This window comes from Haliotis cracherodii, unplaced genomic scaffold (genome assembly GCF_022045235.1).
Source record: "Haliotis cracherodii isolate W230 unplaced genomic scaffold, xgHalCrac1.p SCAF_9, whole genome shotgun sequence".
NCBI classification, from domain to species: Eukaryota; Metazoa; Mollusca; class Gastropoda; order Lepetellida; family Haliotidae; genus Haliotis; species Haliotis cracherodii.
This window is the reverse complement of record NW_027266343.1, coordinates 32,190,868-32,211,390: the sequence shown is the minus strand read 5'-3', so window position 1 is coordinate 32,211,390 and position 20,523 is coordinate 32,190,868. Positions and strand designations below refer to the sequence as shown.

The 20,523-nt window shown below is 36.6% G+C and overlaps 1 protein-coding gene across 3 annotated transcripts in view; it reads right to left on the bottom strand.

Moving 5' to 3' along the window:
* Window positions 1-3,389: 3,389 nt before the first annotated feature.
* Window positions 3,390-20,523, bottom strand: part of LOC139453334 (protein mono-ADP-ribosyltransferase PARP14-like) — an 84,850-nt gene continuing 67,716 nt past the window's right edge. For 2 of the 3 annotated variants that reach the window (XM_071235004.1, XM_071235005.1), the window contains exons 21-25: window positions 14,907-15,154; window positions 10,852-11,587; window positions 9,129-9,277; window positions 7,825-8,014; window positions 3,390-7,286 (exon numbers count right to left, since the gene is read on the bottom strand). In XM_071235004.1, the coding sequence (XP_071091105.1) occupies window positions 7,021-7,286; window positions 7,825-8,014; window positions 9,129-9,277; window positions 10,852-11,587; window positions 14,907-15,154 (1,589 nt within the window). In that variant the 3' untranslated portion in view covers window positions 3,390-7,020. The remainder of the gene's footprint in view (window positions 7,287-7,824; window positions 8,015-9,128; window positions 9,278-10,851; window positions 11,588-14,906; window positions 15,155-20,523) is intronic. The other variant, XM_071235006.1, reaches the window with a different exon arrangement.

Sequence of the window (20,523 nt, the reverse complement as noted above, 5' to 3'; positions counted from 1 at the left end):
GGGGTTGAGTCCCGTCCAGGATTCGAACCCACATTTGCCTGAGTGAGGCACTTAATCGCCAGCACCAAAAGTCAGCGATCTAACCCACTCAGCCACCGAGGCTTCCACAAAAATGAAAGTCCGACAACTGGTAGTCTAGATCACGTACTTCCTCATCTATAATCATTTGCCATCCAATAACATATACGATGCAAATTGTGATATCATGGGTTATTTCTACATCAGATTGGTGAACCTGTGCAGCTTTTACAAGACAGTGCTACGAGTACATGTACAACGCCTGTTGCTTCTTTGTGTTAAGTTCTATCTAAAGCCAACAATATATATAAAAAAAGGAGCTGCACTCATTCTTGAGTTCAAAATACTTCTTTAGGGACTAAACTTTTTTCTTCTTCATATCAATTTAACTACAGTAAAACAATTATGTTCAAAGATGGAATCCTGTAAAAAATGGTGCTTAAAAACTTTCAAAGTTCTTTCAATAATGAGGTATTCTACAACCTCAAGGGTACCAAGGAACTAGTCCATGGTTAGGGGGGTTAAACATAAAAACATTACATTGTTGCAAGGTGTTTATCTGTAAAAAATTGTTCAGACTCATAGTTTCAAATCTTAAAAAAATAACTGGTTCCCCCCTCCCCCTCTTTCCCATAAAAAAATTGTCATTCTCTTAGTTGCAAACATATACAAAAAGACAGGAAGATTGGCATGTCTTTATTGATTGGCTTTTCAGAGTCTTTCATTACACAGAATCTTATAGATGTACTAGAATTCCAGTGGTCAATGTTCATAACTAAGGAAAGTAGTAACCAAGAACAAAAGGTACAAAAGCTCACCTATATGATGTTCATAAATTGTTTTCAAAAATGAAGAAATTAACATAGACTATCATAGTTTTATGTCTGTATCATTTATAATATGCTAATTTTGAAAAAAAACATCCATAAGAGTTTCTTTCATATTCTGTGACCTTGACCTTTCAAAGAAGGTGCAAATCATTATATTTTTCAGACTTTGTGATGTGATACCTACCCTAATTGACATGTTTGATCTATTGGTTATGACCAACTTACTTTTGAGTTGAGATCACCTTAGTGCTAAATTTCTTTTCTACAACACCACCCTGGACTTCACAGACAAATGTTAAAGTAATGGTAAAGTACCTCACTATTAGGCCTTACATTTATTTTTGCTTGGCTTAAGGATCCACCAACTTTAAAAACTGAAAATTCCGAAAAAAATAAAAGTTTCTTTTTTTTATTCTGAAGGTACAGATTACTTTTTACAACAATTATAATAATAATCCAAGAGATTTTTATATGACTAAAACAGAAAAGTTTTCATCAACATAAATCTTCATTACAAAGCAAAAATAAATGTTAAACCATAATGAACTGTCAGACAAATCAATCCATAAAAAGCTCCTGTCCGATATTAGATTTATAATAGTAATAAGGACCCAAACAAGGTCAAGATTTAAAATATACAATTCTACTTTAAGATGATTAAAAAATTCTGAACAAGACTAATTAACACGTACATTATCAAACAAGAAATCAAATTACATATAATTAACATGTAAAAAAACTACCACCTTCCAGTTGGGTAAACAAGACAAAAGAGACACTTGTTTGATTCCAACACAATCATAGGTATGTGATGTATCACTATCAATGCAAAACAGCATTACATGCAAATGAGACAGTCATTGAAAGAGTGACTTCTATTTTGTAAGACAACATAATGTGATCACAGCATTACATGCAAATATGACAGGTATTGAAAGTGTGAAACTGCTATTTTGTTAGACAACATAATGTGGTCACCTCCAAGATAATTAAGCATTCAGTGCATAAGATATGTCCAAGTCAGAGATTGATAAGTGGAAAATTTCATTCTCTCTGTTGTCCCTTAAGCTTAAATGCATGATATTTATCATGTGTCACATATGTTTGTACACATAATTATTTCAAAATGCCTACCAACAATGATTGAAAGAGAAGTAATTTTGTAAATATATTAGCTTACAAGGTAATACAACCATCAAACAGCTGTCTAAATCAGAAGGGGGTTATTTTTATTTGAAAACTCAAATTGACCACTCAGAATTACGTTTTTCCAAATTCATGGTAGATTTTCTGACCCCATGTTAACACTGATCACATCTATTTCAATAAAAGAAACACAACTTCTTCTACACTGATAATCAAAAATTATGTTTGTGCAATTAGTAAGACACAGAGATTAATGCAACAATCACTATGTCTGTAAGTAATGCAAACGCAAAAATTAGGTGATGCTTATAATATATCATTAGCTAGGTGGTGGCACTTATTCTGCCACCCTCCCATAATCCCCTAGTCTTCATGTATATATAGCTTTGTCATATCACCACCACCTGGCCACAGTAAATAAAATGAAACATCGAAAAACATGCAATACATAAAAACAATGGTTTGACGAAAATTACAATCCAGATTACTGGCAGATTTTCAGTTAAATGATTGTTTAAAATAAACTGCAAATAGATTTATTAGATTTATTATATGTACACATCTAGCTTGGCATGTATAATTTATTTGTTACATCTAACCTTCATTTATGTATTCATTGTAATATGAAATGGAGCGGTATTAACATAAGCGCTTCGCTTGTTTACCAATCCATTTTCACACTTTTGTGAAAATAAATATGTTTAAACCAAAATTACAATCCAGAACTGAAGAACCAAGAGAATTAGCCATATTATACCTCAATTCTCCCACCTCACATCTTCCCAAGGCAAATTAGTAAACTGACATACATGTCAAGTTTCCATGGATTCTGGACTTTTATAGCCAGTTGACTCCCTTCCCTCAGGAGGATACCCACCCCACAGCCCATGTCTACAATGACCAGGACTTTCCAAACAATAATCTTTAAGTCAGGAAGTAACCACATTTAATTTTAATGCACAAAGATGAATTCCAGTGAAAGAAGAAAGTAGGACTGTTACATGTAATATTGAGTGAGTTGGGTTTCACACATTGAACAGTATTCCAGTTATGCCACTTTGGTGTAACCCACGAGCACAGGTATGGTGCTGAAAAACCTAGAAACAAAATCATGGCGAACTAATATTCAAACCCACGTTCACAGGTATCTGTCTGCCTAAGGGATGCAACTCTGCACAGCAAATTGCAGCACCTCAGACAACTGGTCCACATGTGCCCTCTACATGTAAGAAATAACATATAATATGTTATATATGAGATTTGTCATATATGCTGTAACTTCAAGGTCTCATACAAAAGTGTAAATATTTAATTACTTGCATCAAGCATACAAATAATCATATATATATATATATATATATATATATATATATATATATATATATATATATATATATATCTTGTAATGGTAAATGACATTAATAGACATGCATTATGATCTTCAAACAGTAGAATCAGTACTTTGATTATTTGGAGAAATGGGTCAGTGATAATCTTAACTCTCTTACAAACCAGGATTATTTAAGTAATTATTGAGCTTGCATCAAGATGCACAACAAAATACAAATATTCATTAATGATGTACATACATGTCCCTTGCAATCAGTCTGTGACATCTCAACTGGTAGCCACAAAAGTGTACTACTCCAATTTTAACACAAACTTTATGTGAACTAATATGGCTTCCCCAGACTATGATACAAAAATAAGGTGCTGAAAACATAAATGAGAATAATAAAAATCCAATTTATGTGTGATAAGCAAAAAGCATAGGTCACTGATATTGATCAGTCTAAATATCCTATATCTCACCTCCATGACAGAATGTTGAAATATCATTGGTCCCTGTGATCTTGATAAAATACTGTGTAATCTGGCTGGACAGAAATATATTTCTGAGCTAGAGAATAAATCCCTTATAGTCCACTACGCAGCCAAAAGCTGCCTGTTGCTTAGGAGTCAATGAAAGTCATATGACACAGCACAAATTCACAGTTCAATCAAACATCTGTAGTCTATCATTTTGTTTTAATTCTATTTCAATGGCAGATTAAAAAATGTCGACAAGATAAATGAATTGTAGCAGTATCAACAGGGTATATGTGGTTTGTGTGAAACATATGTGACAAACAAACACCGGGAAAATACATAAATGACCCACTTTATTTGTTTCATTGATTATTAACTCGAGATAATCACATGACACCTGTTCACATGACCTGTTCACCCCCCGACAGACACATCAGTTAAACATTTCTTTGAAGTTAGGGGTGACTTAGTGTAACTAAAGAGGTCATGTGACATGCTTAACTCCATGCAATGGAGATTTCTAGCTTGTTAAGCCTTGTTTATGGAACTGTGATGACCGATGAGTCGTGCCGAAATTGTCTCATCAGAGTATATTTGTGCTGGAAGTACATGTTTGGAATTGGAAAATGACAACGAGACAATCGTAACTTTGACACATCACAGTTGACACATCAGACACTTATGACAAATATAAGCATGAACGAGGCTATTACTTTGAGGTGTTTGACTGTATGTTTCAAAAAAAGGTGCTAAAACAATACTTTTGTCAAAACATCAGGCTCAGAAATATTAACATGGATGATTACTTAAAATGATGATGAAAAAATTTCATTCATAAGTAAAATATTAATCAACAAGAGTAATCAGGAGATGACATTTCCCCATGGTCTCCTGCAATTCTGAAATGGAGTTTTGGCTACTTATGCTCAACTTTTGGTTCATTGCCATTGGATACTTTCAGTTCAGTGAAAAAAAAACTTATGCTGTTCAGTATTTTTCAAAATCCTAAATCATTAAAAGGCACCAGTTCACCTCTATAGTGATCTGTATCACAAGTTTCATCCGTAAATATTCACTGGTTTTTTATTTCTGCTCAGGAAATGAGCACTACCCTCATTTTCAGTATATGTTCAACTTGTCGTCATGGAATAAAAAACATGGCAAATCATACAAAGGCACCAGTGTTTCTCAATTTGGTCATGTGCAATAATACCTTGGCAATGTTCTTCAAATACGCCGAATACAAAAGTGTCACTTGTACTATCAATCATACTCTACTTGAAAGGACTACAACTTTCTGCTATTTGTTCATGTGCATATTTCTACTTAACAATTGCTGATAAGTTATTTGAAGAATGGTGACTTCAAAATTTTCATTGTGTAAAACAGTATTATTTGAAGCCATCTTTTGTTCATGACATCCCCACTAAAGGATTGTCTTTTTATAGTTTTTTTTGTACATTTATTGAAGGATAACAGTCACAAATTGCATAACATCACATTTTCATAATCAAAAAAGTTAATTGTCATTTGGTAGAAGTATGAACTTACAATTTGGGCAAGTGTTGGTGTTAGGGTGCTACAAGGATCGCCTGTATACTGTTCACTATCAGTCTACGCCTTGTCACACATAGAGTGCATCTCATACAAGGAGAAAACTGAATTGTAGATATCTCAGACAATTATGTAATCAAGCAACACTGATACCAAAGTTATTTGATTTAAAGCAATGTTCCCATATTAATGATAAGGCAATTACAAACAGATCTGAAAATGTCACCTGTTCTCAACTATGTAACTTGACAATGCCTACAACACAAACCACTGTAGCTAAACTTCAGCAAATTTTCAAAACAAACTGGATAAAATAAATACAGTAAATATATATCTATAGTTTACAATAGAGCTCAGTTAGTCATTAATGTTATTTTTGGAATTATTCTTCTTATGAGTTGATCATAACATCAAAGAATTTGATATAAACAAAAAAGGTAAAACTTAAGAGGCTAACAAAAAAGTGGATACCAATTCCCGATTAATGAACTTAACCAGCTCGAGGTCACTATGTGAGGGAAGTTACTATTTAATGTCAGCAGAATATAAATTTACCGTAATGTGTTGTCAGCTCTTACCTCATTAGAATGTCTTCCTTTGAAAAGTCTGCTTTGAGTTATAGATTTCTCATATCAAGGTTCTCATATCTTTTTGCCAGTTTCATACATATAGAATACTAAAAGCTCCCGTGTAATACCAATTTTATGAAACGAGTGAATAGTTGTGGTATCTGACGAGCGAAAGTGAGTCAGATACCACAACTATTCAAGAGTTTCATAAAATTGGTTTTACACAGGAGCGAGTTTAGTATTTTATTTATTACTTGCCATTTATAAAGTTTTTAGAATTATACTGTTGAGTATGAATAGGCTGACACCTACATGATCCACGGCATAGTCCAATTGAGTTTAACAGAATAATACTTCAAACATGTCAAAAGTTGAAACATATGAATTTAATACCATACAACGGTCCACCTTTAGAATTCACAAAATTATCGTAGGACTTAGACTATCGCAACGCACATACTTTAACTTAGACTAACGACTGTCGTTGCACTACAATACGATCGCCTTGTGGAACAATACCCGATGACTTAATTTGTGGAATTTTGTCGCAAGATCTATCGGCGAAACAATGCCATGTGACGGCAGCCTAGCAGCAAGGTGGCTGGGGTCATCGAGTGTGCATAAGCTCCTCTCAGTGATCTATCAACTCCACACGCAATGTCGTTGAATAAGCCAAGGGATGTTGAGAGCTTTCAATATATGTTCAGAGAGTACATAAGAACGCGTTTGGGTATTACACAATGTGTAATACAGCTGTATGTTTATTAAACGGGTGATCTCTTCACGGGCAAGTAATAAATTCAATTGTCCCTGAATAAATATCAATCCCCAAGAATAATAATCATAAAATCCCATCCAACAAACCATATTTATAATGTCAAACACCATTCAGACAACTCAGCTGGGATTTGTCTAGTTCTACTGTCAATGAGTGAAATAATATTTCAAATTGACAACAGGAATTTATCAAGCTTATCTCACAAGCTGATGCACGGGAGCAAGTGTTGGTAAACAGTGCCTCATTCTCATTACTAAACACTGATTGATCACATTGTTTCAATAATCTGTTATCTAACCAAGTTTCTTCAACACGTTTACTTCTGCTCTGCTGTGAAGGTGAGGAGATATAGGGGGAGAGCCTGGTTGTCGAAGAAGATGGCAAATTTGGATGGAGCGGAGTCGATATCCACCACTGAGTGGAAGGAAGCTGGTGCAGCTCTGAAGGTCGACCTTCCTGGACATGCCCTCCCTGTCAACACCTTGGACAGACAAACATGGTGGTGTCCACTTCGGTCTGGTTGTGACGTTTTAAGAATGGGTCCAATGTTAGTGTAGAAGTACACACCTTGTCCAAGATCCTCTGAAAATTACAAATGTTGATATTATTTGAAACAGAAAAAGTTAATTTTAAGGTAATGAACATGTTTCTTTCAAATAAAGCCATAACATACATACAAGCTAGTTTATAAGCTGATACCAGGTTTGAAATATTGTATGAATTCTTCTATCACATATTCCCCTGACCAATCTGTAAGTACTCTTTATAAGCATCTCTTACTAAGATCTAAAATTTACAAGAGCAGTCAATATTTACTTGAGAAAATTTCTGATTATGTACAGAAAACAGAAGCATAGACAGAAATATAACTGCCTCGTAACCATTATCGAAAATATTTAGTTTCATTAAAGTTTGAACAAATTTTGTTCACAACCGCATGATCTCTGAAAACAGTCATAACTGGTGAATGATTTGTCACTTTCCTGATCATCTGAGGCAGTTATTATGGTGAACACAGTATTATCTAAGAAGCTACATTGACACTGAGAAAAGCACAGTAGAAAACCAGTTCTAAAAGCTACCAAAGAAATTATGGAGAAGAAGGAAACATGGCTAGTACCTTCACTGTAGTTGCAGTAGTTCCTGTTGAAGCCAAAGTTGCTGACACTGACAATGACATCAGTATTGACAAGAGGGCCATGCCAGAGTTGCTTCTCATTTAACTCGTCTTCCTTCATGTCTTGTGCCAACATTTGTGCTTTCTTGGATTCATAATTCTTGAATAATGTAACATTCAGTATTTCCTCAATCTGAAAAATAGCAAGTTCAAGAGAAGTCCTACTTCAACAACTTCATCCATTAAGACATGAACTATCTAAATGGACAAGAACTGAGTGCAAAGGTTGTATTTTTACCATTTAGATTAAGACATGATACATGAGTTCATCAATGTTGATCAATCTCATATGAGCAGTCCAGTGCATTCATCATTTAGTCATTATCCATCCATTGCCTTATTTCCTCTACCCAGGTAATGTTTTTCAAGTTTGTTGTTTAATGCTACACTCAGGAATATTCCAGCATTATGACAGCAGTCTGTAAATAATTAAGTCTGAACCAGAAAATCCAGGGACTGACACCATAACCATTGATCTACACAACTGGGATATGATGACATGCATCAACCAATTCAGCAAGTCGGACCACCCGATCCCGTAAGTCACCTCTTACAACAAGCATGATTTGCTGAAAACCAATTCTAACCTGGATTTTAATGCCAATTAAGAAAACCGTAACCTGTAACAACAAAGGCAATTCAATTACTACTGTGAGTAAGACCACATTATCATTGTAATAAGTGAGTGAGTGAGTATGGTTTTATACCGCTTTTAGTAATAATCCAGCAATATCATGGCAGGTGACACAGGAATGGGCTTCACACATTGTACCCATGTTGGGAATCGAACCCAGATCTTCGGCATGACGAGCAAACGCTTTAACCACTAGGCTATCAGACCGCCTCTCATTGTAATAAGTGTCATGCTACCTTATAGAATGGTAAACATTTAAATCGAATACTTTCGAATTGTACCAGGGTAAATTCAGAAGCCAAATAAACATCCTCTGCCCCATACCCTCCATAACCACAGAATATGTCCCACTGACTTGGTTTGATGCATGTCATCGTATCCCAACTGCATGGATTAATGCTCATGATGACAATCACTGGACTCGATTATTTACAGACCACCGTCACATAGCTCTAATATTGCTGAGTGTGGCGTTCAACAACAAACAAAACAAACAAAAATCAGACAGTAGAGATGTGCTCATAAATGACTCTTAGCTGTCCTTTCCTGTAGTTTGGACATTTGTAACAAAGTTTCCCTTATCCCTCTTAAACCAAGATCATGAATGCCATACCTTGACTACTGATGACGAGGGTAACTTGGATGCGTTGGTGAACTGTTCCGTGACATTCAGGAACTCAGATGATGACCGAACCAACTGCACAAGCTTCATACCTTCAGGGTCAATTCCTCGAAGCTTCTGAGGCACAGTTGCAGAGGCATCTGATGAAACAAACAAAGACACAGGCTTAATCAAGCTAAATGTTTACACTGACTACCATAAATTACAGTCAAATAGAGATTGATCTAATAATTATTGAAAGTATATTATTTTATTCAAAGAAACTAAAGTCATAAAAGGTAACATATTTTTCTGAGAAAGCTCACTTAATTAATAATACAACCACACTTCTTAATAATCTCAAAGATTAATCCTTTTTGAAAAGTGTAACAACAAACGCAAACCCTCTCATGACATGTGGCAAGATGGAATGATAATTTCTGATGTAAATCATCTTTGAGCAGTACACATTAGAAAGAAGGTCACATGTAGCTCACCTTAATTAAGAGATGAAATGGTGGCCATGTATCAAATTGGTTGTATCAAAGAACAGCTTTTAGAGACTCTATAGCGTGGATAAATCATGCTAAGTTTCAGCTTCAAAGTCCTTTTGGGTTTCAAAGAGAGTGAGTGAGTTTGGTTTAACGCTGCTTTTAACAGTATTCCAGTTATATCACGGCGTGTCAGCTTAATGTGGGTGGAAAGCCCGAAGTGATGCAGGACTCAGAGGTTTAAAACTTGTTGAAACCCACGAGCACGGGTATGGTGCTGACAAACCTAGAAACATAATCGGATGAACCGGGATTCGAACCCACAATCATAGGTTTCTGGTGCACAACTCTTCACAGTGAATCACTGCGCCTTAGTTAGATAAAATATGGGTAAATATTTTTAAAGCTTGTACATTTTGTCATCATCCTTAAAGATTAGGTAATTAATTGTTGATATTTTATATAAGAAGTGTAGTAAAGCCTATGAAAAAATTCAAAAGAAACTTGTGGTCGCTGTGTATTGTACAATAAAACACTGCATGGAGAATAAACCACTAGAGGCATATACCGGTAGTTAATAATATTCAAAGCTAAGTCACTTGTGTGTAGTAGTATACAATAGTCTTGATTGAAACCAGTGTTTGAAATAGCTGCTGCCCGCAAGCCACATTCCAGTGACTTAAAAATCGGGCTTGTAACATTTCCATAAAATTGGCCCAACTGTCTAGTTGAAAATTCTAGCCAATTCATTTTTATTTCTATGAATCATCAAGTAAGTCTATTTTCAATTTGTCAAAGAGGTTTTGTCAAAGTCTGTTGTTTATTGGAAACACACCAGAAGAAAACTTGGTTTGTGCTGTACACTGATATACATATAGCGATGTGTGTGAATGTCTAAGAATTACCACAAATGTCAGACAAATGTAGAGCACCAAGCAGGCAACCACCTTCACTGCTGTTTAGTGTAATGGTGTTTGTCAGTACTTTACCCGTGCTTGTGGGTTTCACAAAAGTGGTAAACGTCTGAGACCTGCATCACTTCACTTTTACTCTCACATTAAGCTGATATGCTGTGATATAACAAGAATACTGCTCAAATTGGGGTAAAACCCTACTCACTCAGTCTGTTTTGTATAACATCATGCTCCCAATGGCAGTCAAGGGCATGTTTTCAAATCAAAATTTCAAACCAAATCAACTACTTTAACCTTTGCTTAAATTGATGAATATATAATATATCAAACCTGTGACTTTCTGTCGTCTGATGACTGGAACTCGGTCCTTCTCTTCTCCCTTCAAATATTCCTCCATTTTGTCAAAGTCGATCACATACTGCTCCTCTTCCTGTCCTTGAAGGACTACACTGTAGTCACCCTTCAAGTACGCTGCCTCTATTTTACTGTTCATACTGTCATATGACTGTAGTCTTCTTCCTTCGTCTGTGTCATCCACCACAAACCATTCTACTTCCTTATCATCGTCAAACAACGCAGATGCAGAAGCTGATGCAGCTTTTGTTCTGTGAACTGAGTCCATGTTGCCATCCCCATACAGCTCCTCATCTTCAAAGTGTTCAAAGTGTTCATCATCTTCATTACCAAAGCTATTAACAGGTGTTTCTTGTTTGGCTGGAGGAAACCATAGGTTTATCTTTGGTTTCACATCTTGAGTTGACAATAGGATATTATCAGCAGCACTTGGACGACTTCTGCTGTCCTTGTGACCTTCACTGGGTAACAAAGAAGTGGGTGTCACTTCTTGAGAGTTCTGTCTGAATGTGGCAGGACTAGACAATGACCTCATCCTCTCCTGATCGTCCTCCAGGTTCAAAACTTTTGGAAAAGATGAAATAATTTGGAGGACCTCTTTCAGGGCTTTACATACTTGAAATGACTTTCCTTTTAGTGTCAATATTCCAGCATGTGAGTCAACTTTCACATTAATCTCAAACTTTTGTGATAAAGCTTCCAACCTTTCTTTCTGAAATGAAAATGAGTACATAAGTGTATATAAGCAAACAAGTATTTCCACTTTTCATTCAATTCAATAAGGCTTTGGTTGTTAATTTGTTACCTAATGCCCCAGTCATTAATTTTCAGTTCTGAAGTGTCTGTAGATTAGCATATTTTCACATTTATCAAACTGGTTGTCTCTGGGATGTCATCATCTGAGAAGCTGAGAACCTTTTTGATGTCACAGTTTTCGTTTGTAATCTGAGGATAAAGTCTGATATATTTTCTATTGTTTCATTTTTTGCAAGTTTTGCTCACTTCATCATGGCATGTTATGGCAAAGCAATAACGTGAATGTTGACCTCACTGATGGGATCAATGAGTGTTTTTTTACTTTGATCAATACAGTCATGTTTGTCATGAATAATATTTAAGATAAATCTGAGACATTTTAGTTTTTCTGCTATGTCTGACATCACATAGCCAGTATTTTGCACAAACTTGTAAATCAGTGCTTTGAATGACAGGTAAAAAATGTAATAAAAAAACACTGAACCATTTACAGGCAAGCGTTGTTCTTTTTACCTCTTTAGTGACATAGCAAAGTAGGGAAATTTAAACAGGCACTACTTTAACAATCCCAGTAAAATCTAAATCACACACTCAAGTTTTGATTGGTCCACATGTTAATGACTGACATGTGAACATCCGATTTTTATCTATGAATTACTGTCACAGCAATTGAAGCATCACATAGAAGATGCCCTGTCTGATTAATTACGGAAACTATTATCAGTTTTGTATGTATTAAATCTAATAAACTAGAAAGTGTTTGCAAGAACCTGCAGTCCCTTTACCATCATTTCTAGGCCCCCAAGTCATTACATACCAACCTGCACCATGCATAAACTGTCCTGCTTCTAGACAAAGTGTTCAACCCCTTTGTGAACATCAACTGTAGATGGATGTAATTCAATGCAAAAAAATTGTAGCAATTCCTTTAAAGGGGCACTGATCTAACGCAATTCCCCGGGACTGGTTGTTGCCTTTGTTATTGTTTTTTCCCAGTGAGTAGCCGGATGTATAGCAGAAATCTAGACTAGTTCGCGACCTCTGCTGCGCCATTCGTAAGCGCATTAGTCACTTTTATGGGTAGTAATAAGGGCGTATGGTCACATTGATCAACAGAATGAAATACAGTTTTCGAGATAATAAGGACATAGCATCTGTAATGGTGACGAAGTTTTGATAAGTCGCTTGCTTGGTAATTTTGCGATTTTCGTTTACACTATTTTGACTTGCAACACAAAGTAAATATTTCACCTGAGCATATGCTTTTTTATAGTGTGTATATTTTTTTACTGTCAAATGTGTAACAAATTTATTAAACGTCTAACTATTCAGTTATTTTACAAAGTGACTGAAAAACATTTCCATCTGTATTATTATGACAACGAATTCCAAACATTTTGATGTTAATGTCATCACCAAGAGATTGAAAATGTTACGTTGAAAAGTACATTTCTAAGTTGTTTGGCTTTTAATCCTACATAATAATCTGTTGTGATGTTTGTAGGCCCTTTTGATCGTCTTGATCAATCTGGACAGATTTTTTAGTCAAAATGACTGAAATATTTACACATTTTATGAATTGCCTGAGAGAATCACATTTTACAAATTGACGGTAATATATACACGCTTACAAAGGAAAAGACCTGTGACAACAACGTCTATCGCGCATTAAAGAATTTCCCAACCAAGACGTAGAGAAACAAGAACGAATCGGTTCAAATGAAGGAAAACAAAATGCAAATATCATAATTACAACCTACCAAATTTATGTGTATAAATTTTAGGCAGCTTCCTTGTTTGAGGAATGTTTCCCTGAATATCCACAAAAAGGAACAATATCCCACTCGTCTGCAGATATACACAGAAACTTATTCGATGTCACCTGTCTCAGTAACAATCAAATATTTTAAAAGATATATATCGTTTTGGGATATAATAACCCGTGTTCGTTTCTCAACTGATCGCTTGGGTTGTTTCAGGTGTTTTACATAGGTGTCAAGTCTCAATGGTCGGCTGAGAAAGCCCACGTGACAACTATTTTCATAACGTCCACGGTTCCTAAAAATTCCACTGAGTGATAGATAACAATGATCAATCAATCAACGTATTATCAGTTAACCCTTTGAACAAAGTATGTTGTTTTTACATCGGCACTTCGCGCCATGATATGAGTGTATTCCCTTTGTTTTAGTAAACCTAGACATGTAAACACTCACTCTTGACATATCCACTGTGCAAGATAACAGTGATTAATCAATCAACGTATTTTCTGTTAATCCTTTGATGACAAGGAACAATCCGTTGATTTACAAAAAAAAGTAAATGAACTGATCATTCATCTCTTGCTGGGCTGCCACGTGCATATTACATAACACACATTTCACCTCACTTCAAACCTGGATTTAGATTGAATAATTACCCCACACACAATAAATGCCAAATGGGAACCTTTGTCAGGTAATCTAAGTGGTGCTACCACTGATTGTACCTGTAATAAATTCATTAACTGAGCATCAAGTGAATGACGACAAATACACAAGTGTAGGGTTATACGAGAAAACGTGGATGACAACAAAGGAGTAGTAATCGTATTATCGACGCTAGCCGAAATCCGAAAATGCTTTCACTGCATGGATACTTTTTTTAGTATTAAACTATAACCATCTGGGGTATTTCCAAATGACGACATCCGATGAGCTCCTTTGTTCTTTTTGTCTCTTTGTTTAGGCTGAAGAAATTAATTAACATGCGCCCTTTGTCAAAATCTTTATAGATCACAGTTAACCAATCAGTGTTCAAAAATGCGTAAACAAATATTGCCTCCAGCCTCCAAGTTTATTTAGCTGTGCTTGCAGACGGTACCCCAGTCTCTGGTCACGCTCAGTTGCGTTGCGAATCATCTGGGTACTCACGGGGGAAAAACAATAACAAAGGCAACAACCAGTCCGTTAGATTAGTGCCCCTTTAAGACGAAAGTAAGAGGGGTTGATAACATGATGTGATGCAGGTGCCTGGTAGGATGGAAATCTAATTAAAAAATTCAAAAGTCTTATGCTTATCTTATAATGAATAATCTTTATCTCCAATCTCAGTTGATCATAAGCCAGAAAAATATCCCAGTCACATGATAGATTAAGTAGGATCCTCATCTGTCTTGTAGCAACAGGGTGTTTGAGGTCAAATTCAGACAAACACAATAAAGCCTTAATTCAGAAACTGCAAGACAAAACTTAGACCTAACTATTAGATATGTATAGTTTTGCATTACTTCTTACCTTTCCAGAATCAATACACTTCAATTTTTCATCCTTTATGTCTTCTTGGACAGTTGGACTGTGTTGACTCAGTTTCTTGAGGATACCAATGGCTTCTTCAATACAACTCTCCTGATCTGAGGCCACACTATATTCCACTTTAGTCATCTTGGACATTGCTGACTCGGGAATTAGAACTGAAAGCAAGGTCCCAACCATGTTTCTGTCACGTGGGTTAGAAAATGGCGTGTCTTCATACCGAGAGGGTTCTTAATAAAAAACAGTCATGGTCAAGAACATGTCATATATTAAACAATTTGCTACCCTTCTACATCAGATCTACAAACAACAAGATAACATGCAGCTAACATAAGTGTTCTATTCACAAACTTCTCCTCTGCATTCAACACTATTCAGTGTCTTACCCTGATGAAAAGAACTTTCAAATCCCCAAGTAAGCCATACCCTCATGTGATGGATTACCTGATTTGTACTAAACCAATATCAGCACATGAAAGTCACAGTTTTCTGACAAACACTGGAGCTACCAAAGATTGTTTTTTATCACCATTTATATTTATAACGTATATTGTTATCTGGCAGTGTAATTTATTGTGAAATAATGATTATGACTATGTTACATTGTTCATGTTGAGATTTAGTAGAAGTTCATTGTGTTTGGACAAAGATTAGTTGTCAGGAATGTAGTATTATTTATTGTAAGCAGTTATTATATTTAGATGCTCGTATTATCTGTAAACATCAGGAATTGCATGGAGGGGTGTCAAGTGTTATAGAAACATGTGGAATATTCTGTGATATTCAAGTGACACTCGGAAGCTTGTTCGTGCCCAGTTTCACCTACAGGGTATGCTTGTATTTTCTTGTGTATTAATGTAATCAATAATTATATCTATAATATCATTACACATGTATAGGATACAAATGTACCGGTATATATAGTTATTGTGACTTATAACACATCCTTCAATGTATTTGTTAAAAACATGAGTTCTATTTATTTCTTTGATGTCGTCGGTGTGACGATGTGAATGAATATAATATGATATGACTGCATGTGAATGTGATGTACCCTTACATATTTTTATTTTTTTAAGTATATGTTTCAGGGCGTTTGTTCTGACATTAATAAATCCTCTTCACATACAACGACCTATGTTATTTATGTAAACTGACTGGTGGGGGCTTCACCAGTAGATATGTTGCTATTGGAAGCAATAGTAATTGTTACAAGTTTCGAGCGGCTTGTGCTCATCAGACTGATTGCTTAGGGGCATGTGCGTCCTTAAATACCTGAATATACCTGCGAGGTCGTTAATTCCATGATGTGTAAGCCTGTCATTGGTTGTTATGACGTATAAGTGGTGTGTTATAGTGACATGCCGTTAGTGGGTCCCCGGTGGTGTGGCGTAAAATCTAGTCGCCGGGATTGGCGATTTACGTGTGCTCCCGCGAACAGTGGTCGCCGGTGGTTGTATGTGGCTTTGTAACTGTATAATATGTTTATAGACCAGTGGGTCGCCGGTTTAAGTATGCTTGTCGTACCAAATTGTTGTTTTGGTGTTATTGCCGGGTAAATTAAGGTGGCCTTGGTAGGTCGCCGTGGCGGTAGTAAGCGGTTGCCGGTTTGTGAAAAAGTGACCGGCGGCTCGCCGGTTTTTTAGCAGACGCCTATTTGGTTGTGAGGGTAGTTAATAGAACACTGATTTGTTCAAAGTGACACAGTTATTTTTAGCAAAGCTATTTTTAGGCAAGGATGCGAAATTGTATCCTTGGTGAACATAATGAATATTAGTTGTTCGACATAGTATGTTGTAAGTATCATACTGGTGATAAGGAAAACGAAACAGTTGAATAAAAGGTAAAATAAACACGTGTTGTGTTTTTATTATTTGACAAAGGAGAGGGAATGTACAAATAATGAGTCCCGAATTAGGGTGAGAAGGACATCGGTGGGGCACACTGGGTGTGTCTCAAACATGTGGTTGAGTATGCTGGTCACTGGTAGCTGGAACCGACAGTGTCAGTAGCATGCTAGTGTTGATAATGTCCGTATGGGTGGCTCCGGGTTGGAGTTCCCTGAATTCTTCCAAAATAGTATCTAGTTCGGCGGCGATGTCACCGGTTTGGCTTTTTGAGGTGTTCCCGGTTCTGTTGAGGGAATTACCTTCCACGGTTCTGTGTCCAGGTCACCCTCTGCAATCACATAATTGTCCCATTTAGTGAATGGTGGCACCGGTATTCAGGGAAATGGAAAGCGATGGGTAGAGGTGTAGGAATTTTCACTCACGTTATTGTTGTGGAAGGACTGTCCTCCGGATTTCTTGATTAGATAATCACCCGTAGTGTAATTGGCCTCCAGGTAGGGTCCATGTATACAATTGACGTGTGCCCTGGCATCGTCGGGCCTCTTGAAGGTTTTTGTGCAGATTGTGCACTTGATACGTATGGAAGTGGGTGGCGCTAAAATGGCGGCGCAAACTATCCCTTCGGATATAGTTTTTTCCACATGCAGCGCAAGAGTGTATGTCGGACATCTTATTAGGCTGATTGTTTACAGACGATAGACTGTTATCGTCATGATGTGATGACGTCACGTAGCCTGGGTTATGTTGGTGTAATTGTGACGTCACAATGAGTTATTGCCATTGTTGTGTGACCGGCGTGTGCTGGAATTGTCGACTGAGAATGGGGCTGATTTATCAGAAAGTAAAACAGCAAGTTGACCCAAGGGCGGAATTAATCAGCCAACCATTCTGTCATTGAGACCGTGCGGGTGGAACGTTTTTAGCTCAAATATCCACCTCAGTTCGAGTGCTCTTCACTATTAAATTTGAGCTGTTTTAGTGCAGTTCTAAGCTCAAATTTAATAGTGAAATCATCACTAAAAAAGCTGATAAAGGTTCGGCAGTAGTAATACAAAACACTACTGACTACATCAAAGTGGCAGAAAGACAGCTCTCTGACACTAAGTTCTATGTCAAATCAGACTATGATCTCACAGAAAGATTTTCTGAAATCGTTGCCAAGGAACTAACCAATCTGTTCCTCAAAGAAGAACTATCACACAAATGTTTTACGGGACTTTTACCGCAAAACACAAAAGCAGGAAGATTTTACCTGCTCCCCAAATACACAAATGTTTATTACCAGGAAAAATACTGGGCCGTCCCATCATCAGTGGGAATGGCACACCTAAACATCAGTAGCTTTGTAGACGAACACATCAAGTTGGAGGCACAGCTATGGGGACGAAAGTCGCCCCGTCCTATGCCAACATTTTTTATGGGAGAATTGGAAACTCAACTCCTATCTGGGCACCATGATAAGCCGGACTTTTACGCCCGATTTATTGACGACATTTTCATTATTTGGACACTAGGGGAAACCCGCCTAGCTGCATTTATTAACTTTCTTAATAATGCACACCATTCCATCAAATTCACCGCAGAATTTTCCAGGAATAAGTGGCCTTCTTGGACATGTGGGTTTCTTTCAACCAAAAGGAATGCAAACTGCAGTTCACTTTATATAACAAACCCACGGACACACACTCCTATCTGTTGTACACGTCTTGTCACCCCAGTCATATCAAAACGAAAGGGCCATTCAGCCAATTCCTGAGACTCAAGAGAATCTGCTCTTCCGAATCAGATTATGACACACATAGTAGAAATCTTATCAACTACTACCTCAAAAGGGGTTACCCCAATAAGACACTACAACAAAATAAATGCCAGGCAGACACTTGCAAAAGAGAATCACTCTTAGCAACCAAACCCAAACCTGCTCCAATCAGGAAACGTGCTCATTAGCGATTACAATCCATTGAACACGGAGCTCAACAGGATCATCAGAAACCGGTGGCACCGGTTCTGACACTTGCAAAAGTTGCTTCTCAATTCCCCATGTCTCGGCCTATAGAAGGAATCCTACCATTAAGGATTACCTAGTCAGGGCAGTATTAAACTACCCACCCACCAAACTGCAAATTAGCGGCAAGGTAGTCAACTTCGTAAATGAGAGTTGCAAAAGAGAAGGATACAAAATCTGCAATTCCTTAAGCAAAACACATACGTTTCACAGCTCGACATTAGGCAAAACATTCAAAACCCACAAGTTTGAATGTACAAGTAAAAACATAGTTTACTTGCTTACTTGTAACAAATGCAAGAAACAATACGTTGGAGAATCCAAAAGAGAATTTCAGACCAGACTGAAAGAACACTTTGCAGACATCAGCTACAAGAGAGACAAACCTGTAGCCAATCACTTCAATAGTGATGATCACAGCACAAAAGATGTTAGATATAACATCATAGCACAGCTCAAGGAAAACCCTGAGTCTACTGACACCACAGTTAAGAGGAGAGCACTCGAACTGAGGTGGATATTTGAGCTAAAAACGTTCCACCCGCACTGTCTCAATGACAGAATGGTTTGCTGATTAATTCCCCCCTTTGGTCAACTTATGTTATTTATGATCACCCCTGGTTACAGAAACATAATTATTTTACTTTGTCAGCTGGTAGTTATATTACAATCTAACTTTGTAATGTCTCTTTAGTCATTATTTGTAGGAGACAAAACCATACCAGTAGTTTTGTGTTCTTGGTACAGGAGTCATCATGGAGATGTGTTGCTCCAACTGACGCTGATGTTGTCTCAGCTGTTGCAGACTCACCATCAACATATGCATAATATTTCAGTTACAGTTTTCGACGTAATAATCGCCCCGCTCTATTAAGCGCCCACAGCGATGTTTGCTAATATATTGGCAAGTGAACAATCCCAATTAGCACCCCTTCCAATTAATCAATGTACACAAGACTTATTTATTCGTGTATAAAACGCACTCATGTGTTATATGCACCCTTAATTATGGGCTATTAAATTCTGGAAAATATATCTGTCGTGTATAGTACACACAGACTTTTCTTTTGTATCATTATCGGCTGTCAGCATAAACCATGAAAATTAGGATTTTTCAACTCTGTTTATTTCCACCAAAATGTTATTCTAATAAGAGCCCCCTATTTCTCATTTTAAGAGCGCCCTGGGCACCTATTACGTCGAATACGGTATACAGTCCATTTTGGTATTATATCATTTATCAGTATTAAGTTGTTTTTAACTATTGCGATCTAGCTAATCAATTGGTCCTTCTTACCCCTTCACATACACAAGTGAAACCATGTACAGGATACAATTAATTTGAAATGGTGAAAAGATCCAATGGCTAGCAAAAGGCAACATACTAAGCTATTTTTGTTATGATGTCACTTCATCAAGGATGTCATTTTGAAATGAAATATATAGAAGATATTTCATGTGTACTATTTATTATATACTTTTATTAGTAGATGTCTACCGGAAAATTGTATTATTTCATTATAAATGTACAACCTTGAAACGTAAATTCTCCCTACCTAACACACAGAGACGATTCACCACCGCTTGTATTTGTGACTAAAAAATTAGTTTCGTGTTTGTCATAAAAAACATAAACAATAGTAACCAAAAATATTTAGGGTCATGAAAATTCTGTATCAAACATATACATATGATAACAAAAGAAAATCAACTTTAGCAACATAATTCTTGAAAACTACAAGAC